The sequence below is a fragment of the Choristoneura fumiferana genome, chromosome 29 (assembly GCF_025370935.1).
Source record: "Choristoneura fumiferana chromosome 29, NRCan_CFum_1, whole genome shotgun sequence".
Lineage (NCBI taxonomy): Eukaryota > Metazoa > Arthropoda > Insecta > Lepidoptera > Tortricidae > Choristoneura > Choristoneura fumiferana.
In genome coordinates, this window is record NC_133500.1 from 2910450 (window position 1) to 2919706 (window position 9257).

Consider the following 9257-nt stretch of genomic DNA (forward strand, 5'->3'; position numbering starts at 1 on the left):
TCCTTTAAATCACTATTATTGACCGAGCGAGCGTAATGCGCGAGCGATGCAGTCTCCGCTCGGGCAAAAATGCTAAAGCCGTCAGAGTTGCCAATATAAAAGATAGACGGTCGTGTGAGGTTTACGGCGTACTAAACTACTGTTAATATTTACAATAATACAATCCTATTGATATATACGCCCATTTTCAAAGTAGTCCCATTATAATAGTTTTTTAAGCGCACTTTTGGTCCGAATTGCCTTTATTGTAACAATCAGCTTTCTTTTCTGGTCTACATTTTGGCAACACTGATTTGATCGGTGGCGGTGGCTGACTGACGTACGTAACGTAGTATCTAAGTAGTCTGTGGTGGCTGAAAACCTCGGTGGCCGTGGTCTGAATGAATGGCAGAAAGAATGAGTAAAGTAATTAAAAAAATACGAACGAAGCAGCAAACAAACGTGACGTGAGGAGTTGAGTGCGTTGTAAAGTTCGCGTGTTTAATATAATAAAAATGCCGAAACCTACAAAATTACATGCCAAAAAGAAACCTAATTCCATACAGAAGCCAGTCAATGTCGACAAAGAGGGTTCGGACAACGTAGACCCCGAGGAATCTCTTCGGCAGTTCCAATTAGAGCTCTGTTGGTGTATCCAGCAGTTGGAGAAGACATTAGGAGAAAAAAAGGGAACGAAAAACAATGTAATCTTATTTTCTAAAATAAAAATGAACCGTACAATGTGTTGCTAAGCTCAAAACTCGGGAACGGCTGGACCGATTTCACAAATTCCTTTTTTGTTGTGTTTGTTATTGTCAGGAGTAGGTTTTTATGGAAGAAAATTTAGAAAAATTACAACGGGGGCGAAGCCGCGGGCAACAGCTAGTAACAATTAAAACGATATACTTTTGTAGTTCATATTGTCATTCAAAAAAATGTCTCACCAAGGTTTTATAAACACTTATTTTTTCCAGTAAATGAAGCATGGAAAGTTTTAACAGTCTTAAAAAACAACAGCCAGCCTATAATACGCAAAAGACAGTTAATGAGAACACACTTTGGGGACTACAGGGTAAAGATGGCTGCAGAAGAAAAGAAATTGGTTAAAAGTTAGTATAATTATATTTCCTCCTGATGTATATCTAACAGGTAAACAGCGGTATATCTCTTTCTGTACGGTTAACTTATGGATTATCTTATTGCTATAGTGTGGAATCTGTAATAATTATGTGTAAGTATACTTACATCGTGAGGAAACCTGCACAAACCTGCAAAGCAATTTAATGGTGCGTGTGAAGTTCCCAATCCGCACTGGGCCCGCGTGGGAACTATGGCCCAAGCCCTCTTGTTCTGCGAGGAGGCCTGTGCCCAGCAGTGGGACGTATATAGGCTGGGATGATGATGATGATGATACTTAGCAGCACAAAACTTGGCCCATTCCTCATACAGTTACCTAAGCTATTTCTGCATACACTTGTCAATCTCAACATTCTCAACATAAACATTCCTTTCTACCTCGCACACATGAAATATGGAATGGACTGGCTGCTGGGGTTTTTCCATCTAGCTATGGTTTAGGTACCTTCAAAAGTTGAGTGTATTGCCTATTGCATCTCACCCACAGTCGTAATAACGCTTTAGGTGTCCATGGGGTGATCACTTACCATCAAGTGACCGCCTGCTGGTTTTCCAGCTGTTTGATATAAAAAAACATAACTTAGTTAATGTATTTTAGTTGTTTTTTGTTATGTTCTTTCTTTTATATTCTATAAAAGTCTTGATTTCATGTCTTTGTTTTTCTTTAGCCATATGCCATTGTAATTTTTTTCTTGTATTTGTCTGTTCAGACAGGCTAAAGTCCAGTGCTGGACTAACAGTGAGGCGGAAGGGGGCCCCCAGGCCTCCTGTCTTGGGGGCATCCAAATGGTCACACTTCTCTGGATCAAGTCCTGGACAAGGCTAAAAATATGCTTAATACTTACATCAACTTTTAAGATGGAGGGGGGGGGGGCTCATTCAAGGCCCCAAATCTTAGTCTGTCACTGCTAAGGTCTGGGATTGTCATCTGTTTATAGTGCCATGGACTATTATATAATAATAATAATATCTTGGGACAAATTAAGCCTATTGCCAGAGCCCCGAACTAAGCAAAGCTTGTACTATGGGTGCTAGACAATGGATACACATATAAAAAACCGGCCAAGAGCGTGTCGGACACGCCCAAGATAGGGTTCCGTAGCCATTTAGAAAAAATAAGTAATATTTTTCTAAGGTTTTCGCATTTTGTATGGAATATTCCAAGTTTAGGTATATTTTATACCTTAGGCTGCTATTTACTCTTAAACTACTATTAATTCTCAAGAAAACTTAACTGTTATAGTTTTCCTTGTAAGTTTGATATACTTACTACCATCCTGATTTTTTTCAAATTTTTTCACCCACCAGTTTAGATTTTAGAGGGGGGGGGAGGCGCTCGATTTTAATGAAAATTTGCACTTTAAAGTTGAATATTATGCAAACATATCACTGAATCGAAAAATCGTTTTAGCAACCCCCTAATGGTTTTAAAAGACCTATCCAACGATACCCCACACTACAAGACTGGATGAGAAAAAAATACAACCCCACTTTACGTCTATGGGAGGTACTCTAAAAAAATATATTTTTGAATTTTTATTGTACCATTTTGTCGGCATAGTTTACATATATATATTCGTGCAAAATTACAGCTTTCTAGCATTGATAGTCTCTGAGCAAAACGCGCGGACAGACAGACAGACAGACATGGCGAAACTATAAGGGTTCCGTTTTTGTCATTTTGGCTATGGAACCCTAAAACTCCTTTATTGCTGAAAAGAGATTATTCAATATTTTGTCTATCCTGGTAATAGATAGACATATATATTATAAATATTGACTTAAATACATACAAACATCCACAACTGGATTAAATCCTCCTTTTTTTTGCAGTGACAAGTAAAATCAAGATTGCAGATACACCTGTTCAGCCTAAAGCTACATTTCTACGAAAATCCGCATTTTTGACAACAGGCAATAGCTCCTTTAGGTTTGACTTCAATCTAACACCAGATCAGCTTGACACTGGCAACACTACAAGCAGCACAGCGCAGCAAGAAAGCACTACTGATGAAAAGGATGCCCAACATAGCAACACTGCCAGTAATACAGAATTGGACAATAGTTCTAAAAAGTTCAAATTTTCATTTAGTGATTCAGAATTTAAGTTTAATTTTGATGTAAATGATTCAAAATCATAATATTAATTGTTTTTTTAAATGTAAATTAAGCATTTTAACAAGAAATAAATGAATTTAATGAATTTCGTCAATATATATATCCCAAACACATTGATAATAATAATATCCTCTGATAATATCTGACGGATTCGACAGATAGGATATATTATCGGCATGAATACATATGTGCATGTGCATTTATACAGGAAAAATGATTTGGTAACTTGTTATGTACCTACAGTCAAGTGTAAAAATATGAACTTATTCAACGTTTCAAAAATATGTAAAAAGGCCGTGGCAACAAATTTTTGAGTGGTTTGGATAGATACATATTTTTGCACTTGACTGTACTTAGTGAAGCTTACAATTGGTCAATCATATTTCCTGGACTTTACGTCCGAATTTATCACGCACACAAACTCTGATAACTGATGTTATTTTCCATTTTCTTACTGTCCCTAATTGTCAAAGCACATTTCAAATCTTCATAATAGTTATCAGAATTCAGCACTGAAAATCCAACAGGCAACGGGTAACCTTCCTTGGCGATTGCCCCCCATGTCGCGATACCAATCAACGTCTTATTCGCCTTATGAAATACAGCACCTCCTTCCACTCCATGGTAGGGCTGGCAAGCTTCATCATTTTGCATGGTATCAACAGCGCATGAGTGATAACAAGGGACCCAAAAATCTGTGGCATCATCGTTATCGTCCATAGATGTCAACTCGCTGCATAATCGTAAATCGATGATTATTTTTATTTCTGTTAGTCTGTAGACAGTGTCCGCTGCTTGGAATATTGCCCTCTGGAAAAGATTTAATTTAAGCTTTGCACCCCGGCCGCACTCGCATGTAATAGTACATTGTGTCTTTAAGGGCAGGAATTACGAACTGGGGAAGCCCGAAGTCGAAGAGCTATTAGGAGCCCGAAATCGAAAACTGAGGGCTTTAATACCGTTAAAATTCTAAGTACCAACTGTGCAAACATTTAATGTTAAATGATAATTAACGTTGAAAGTACCGTTACTTATATTTTGTAAAAAAAAAATGGTACCTTATCAGTATTCGATAAATTACGTGTGCTCTTGGTATCGTCGCCTCCCCCTCCCTATTCATACCGCAACTTGGGGCATGTTTAAATTTTAGTTATCCTCATTTAGCGCGAGCAGTATGCACCGTTCATTTGGCAACACTCGGTATGCATAGCAAAAATTACGCGATAGTGTTACCGACCACGGTTTATATAAGTGATTAAGGTAACGTTTACAAGCCCTTGCAATGTAAAGTAAATTGCCGGTACGATACTGTTTAGGCAAGTTAATAATGAAGTTATTCAATTGCGTTGGCTTTAATCGTGGTACTAGTATTTTTATGATTTTTACCGTTTATTGGACGTTACTTATAGTGTGATTTGGTACTGCGTTAACAACCCTGAATCGAACCATATATGATTTCCCTTGCCAAGCAATGCGATGTCACTACGACGTTTTCTACCCACACGATACATATACATATACATATGCGTCCGAGTTGAGTAACCCCGATGGCGCGATGCAGGCCCCAGCAGGCTACTACGAAATTCGGAAATTGAAGTTCGTATCGTACCGTCTCTCTCCTCGTATTCGATACGAACTTCGATTTTCGAATTTCGTAGTAGCCCTGCAGATATACTACGAAGTGCAATATTCGAAATTCGTATCTTGCCGTCCCGCTGAAGCTATATTATTTAATACGAGAGAGAGGGACGGTGCGATACGAAGTTGGAGTTTCTTTATTTGCTTACTAGATGGCGCTAGGAGTCGCAAGTCGCGCAAGCCGGTATGATGGAAAGAAGGGGATTGCATCTGCCCAGCAGTGGTACAGTCGCCATCAGATATTTCGAAGGGACCAAGATGATGAAAAATGTCGAAACATGAACTCTAATACCTTAATAATAGAGTGCATGTGCAGATATTTTTGATTTTGACCACCTTGGCCGCTCCAAAATATCTAATGGCGACTGTACCAGGGCCGTCTTTGGTTGGGCCATGCGGGGGTCCCAGAGGGTACATAAGAACTTGGGGCCCTTTTTGGAAGTCAAAGAAAGTGAAAGGTAGGTACATTTTTTCTGGTGTGAATGTGCTATTTTATTTATTACAGGCATAATCAAATACCTATAAGTAATTAATATACTGGCTCACACGATTTCTTTTGAGAAAAATATTCCATAACTCTTTGTCCGATTAAAATAGCAAAAAAGTGTAATGACAGGTCTTTCGGGGGTCCCCTGAGCTGGCGGCACGGGCCCCGTGTGCCCTTATGGTAAAGACGGTGCGAGTATTGAGTGGTACACTATTACAATATTCTGTGGTGGTACACTTTAACGCATTCACTGCCACCGACGCACATATGCGTTTTCGGAACTTCACCCAGTGCCGCTGTCATAATTATTCATACATCTTGAACGCACATGTGCGTCGGTGGCACCTGTGGAAGTCTGGTGGCAGTGAATGCGGTAAACCTCTCTTCACACTTTACAACGTAGGTTACATACATGCGACGACCGTAGTAGGAAGTTTGGAACTAGTAACGTGACTAGAAATATGCGTTACGGGGCAATGTCTGTGTTTTGAGATAGTTTTGTCTTTCGAAAACCTTTGCCCTCCCTTTTTCTCGCTCGATATTTTTATGGTACGGTTTTAAGGTATGATTTCATCATCATCCCAGCCTATATACGTCCCACTGCTGGGCACAGGCCTCCTCTCAGAACAAGAGGGCTTGGGCCATAGTTCCCACGCGGGCCCAGTTCGGATTGGGAACTTCACACGCACCATTGAATTGCCTCGCAGGTTTGTGCAGGTTTCCTCACGATGTTTTCCTTCACCGCAAATCTCGTGGTAAATTTCAAATGTAATTCCGCACATGAATTTGGAAAAACTCAGAGGTGCGAGCCGGGGTTTGATAGGTATGATTTAAATAAATGTAAATTTTGTTTTCACGCCCGTAATAACGAACTAACCAAACCACTATACTTCAGGCAGGACCTTTTCCTACAGTGGCGCCAACTGGTAAGCGCGAAAACGTTTTTGTAAAATCCCGTGATTACAGTTCAACTGCTATATCTAATGATTTACGCGTGCGAAGCCGCGGGTGTTTAGTAGTACCAGTGTCTAGTAGACTAATATAAGCTTACACCGTCATCCGCAGCGTATCCAACTACGTAGTGTTCATGAAGGTCGTTCCACCTCAAAACATCCAGCCACTGAAACTCGTCATCAGTTCGATTGACCGCGTTAAAGGTCTTGATTGTTGCCCAATAGGGAAGCGTCGGTGTGTCTTCAACGACTATAAATCCTATATCGTCGAACATCTGCTTGGTGGGCTTCGAGGGTATAATGAAGGCTCGGACAAACAGGATCTGGTTTTGGTAGTGGACTGTTGTAAATTCCACTTTTAGGCTGAAATAAGTTTTTGTCAAAATAATAATTTTAATATCAGCTTTTTGCTGACTTATTCTGTGTAACTACATTTCCGTACCAAATGAGACTGCTATGTACAATAAAGGTCTATTTTTTTTAATAATTCTAATCTGATTTTAATTTATAGGGAGCGCGCTCGAGCGCTATCTGTCATTTTCCGTATGAATGTTACAGTTACTTTATATGTTTCTGTGTATCTATTTATTTAGATTTGTTGTGTACAGTCACCAGCATTAATATCTGCCACAGCGGAGCGTGCAAAAATATCTGACACGTCCTTCCGGCCCTAGAAATAGAGTCGTATCAGGTATTTATGCACGCTTGTTGTGTCAGATATTGGTGCTGGTGACTGTACTTATATACCCGTGATTCTGTACTGCTTAGGTACTTGCTCGTATTATGTGTTGGTGTTCAATAAAGAATCATTGTATTGTAATAGTACAGTCGAGTGCAAAAATATGGACTTCTCTAACATTTTAAAAATATGTACTGCAAACTGTTATTCCGAGGTAATATTTTTGAATGGTTCGACTATATTTGAGTCCTCCTATTGCCCGTGGTCCGCCAACCTAGTTCACCTAAGTGGACTACGGGAATTTGTGTATTTCTCAAAAAGTTGTCCCGTCATGAAATTGACAAGAAATCAGTTTGTCAAGATAAAACATCCAAAACTTCTTGACGCCAGGAAAACGTCACGAAATCTTGTGGAAACGCAGGCACGCAATCGTAATCTTGTAACTACATCGAAACTTTCTATTGGATCCAACAACAAAGATTTTCTGACTTTGAATCACCTTTACCACAAGGTTTTGTATATATTTAAACAATATTGAAATATATATTTTTTATAAGTGGACAACTGAATATGGACAAGTTTTTGAGAAATAGTCATTTTGCACTTGAGTGTATTATTTTTTGTCCAACTTACTAAAAAATACATCGTGCAGCGGTAACAAAAACTCTTTCGTCTATGCAAGAAGCGGTGCAGATGTGGGGCAGGGTCTCAGTAAGCGAGTGGATGACGCGGGCGACCCAAGGATACTCCTGCTCTGTTACCAGCTGGCCTCGTATGTGGTGGTTGGTGAGCGCAGGGAATGCTGCGGGCAAGCTACTTTCAGATACATGTTAGGGGTTTCGGATATTTGCTAGGGGGTTTCAGATATTTGTTAAACTTTAACAGTTAAAGGATTCGGATATTTGTAAGGGGTTTCGGATGTTTGTTAGCTAAGGTTTTGTTTTGGGTATTTGTTACCTAGAGAGTTTCGAATATTAGCTAGGTTTTCGGATATTGTGCGAGCCCGGGTTTAAACCTACGATTCTCTGCTTGTCTCTTTGCCTCTGGTCAAACCAATAGGCCACCACCGCGCGGCCTTTAAAAAACCTAAACTGAACTAAACTATTTTTTTCTTTTCTGCTAATCCAAAAATAATTCCATATAGAGCATTCCTCTAGCAGCAGAAGTAACTCTACTCGAGATTTCAGTTGTTGTCCAGAAGCCAATAACATTTAAACACAAATCGCAGCGGTGAGCGCAGGTGTAGGACCTTGTGCAAGGTCCGCCCGGATTGCTACCACCATCTTGCTCGCTAATCCTGCGTGAAGCAGCAGTGCTTGCATTGTTGTGTTTCGGCGTGGAGAGTAAGACAGCCGGTGAAATTACTGGCACGTGAGGTATCCCATCTTAGGCCTCTAGGTTGGCAACGCGTCTGCAATACCCCTGGTGTTGCAGATGTTTATGGGCGGTGGTGATCTCTTACCATCAATAGACCCACTTGCTCGTTTGCCATCCAGTCGTATATAAAAAAAAAAACAATTGTTTTAGTTTTTTACGCGTTAAATCCATTATTGGCAAGTAACAGTAGTTTACAGTAGTCAGTACGTTTCAGTAGTAAGAAAAAGTTAAATTTTATACGATAGTATTTCGATGGATATACATTATGCACGTAAGGCAAGTCTGTTGAGCACCATTGCACCAGTTATGACGCGGACGGCATATTTGACTGATTATATAAAAAGCTTTTATTTAACTTGCAATGTATCTTGTATTTATGTATCTATGTACAGTCAACGTCATAAATAATTAAGTGATCACTTTTGTACCTTGTCACTTTAACGTCATGTTTGAAAAGCCATACGAAATTGTGTAACGACTGAAAGCGACAAGGTACAGAAATGATCACTTATTTATGACGTTGACTGTATGTGCGGGTCAAATCTTGCAAGTTAAATTTGACCCACTTTTAGTAGTTGGATTGTCTTAAAATTTTGTCTTTAAACTTATTTATTTTCTATAAAATAAATGAACTATATCTATAATATTACGAAAGACACACAGTCCAAATAATGAACTAACTGGTATTAAAAAAGTTGGAGCGCTCCGACCTCGCCTGTCGCGCCAACAGTTTTTTCAAATGCAATAAAAACTCGTCCGCCGAACACACTACCAACACAACGCATAAACATAACCAATACATCGCGCAGCCAGAATAAAACACCGGTTTATTACCATATTTTATTATTACACTTTAAAATATAATACAGAATCGTATTGTTTTACATTT

General features: G+C 39.4%; 2 protein-coding genes across 2 annotated transcripts; one reads left to right on the forward strand and one right to left on the reverse strand.

The window, feature by feature from the left end:
• Nucleotides 1–338: 338 nt before the first annotated feature.
• On the forward strand, nt 339–3319 carry LOC141444192 (UPF0488 protein CG14286). The gene is given in 4 exon segments (XM_074109661.1): nt 339–657; nt 660–683; nt 954–1088; nt 2950–3319. Coding segments are annotated over 4 exon segments (630 nt in total). The 5' UTR covers nt 339–494; the 3' UTR covers nt 3258–3319.
• LOC141444191 (uncharacterized) lies at nt 3311–9206 on the reverse strand. Its single transcript, XM_074109660.1, has 4 exons — nt 9050–9206; nt 7625–7793; nt 6411–6675; nt 3311–4044 (listed from the first exon to the last, which is right to left on the reverse strand). The coding sequence occupies exons 1-4, from the start codon at nt 9168–9170 to the stop codon at nt 3643–3645; spliced, it is 957 nt and encodes a 318-aa protein (XP_073965761.1). The 5' UTR covers nt 9171–9206; the 3' UTR covers nt 3311–3642.
• Between the last annotated feature and the right edge of the window lie 51 nt (nt 9207–9257).

What these genes read in the sequence shown, in the direction of transcription:
- LOC141444191 (XM_074109660.1), bottom strand. Translation starts at nt 9,170, where the DNA reads ATGTATTGGTTATGTTTATGCGTTGTGTTGGTAGTGTGTTCGGCGGAC. An exon ending in CTCCAACTTTTTTAATACCA is followed by an intron (nt 7,794 to 9,049) that starts GTTAGTTCATTA and finishes GCTTGCCCGCAG; the next exon opens with CATTCCCTGCGCTCACCAAC. An exon ending in GCTGCACGATGTATTTTTTA is followed by an intron (nt 6,676 to 7,624) that starts GTAAGTTGGACA and finishes AACTTATTTCAG; the next exon opens with CCTAAAAGTGGAATTTACAA.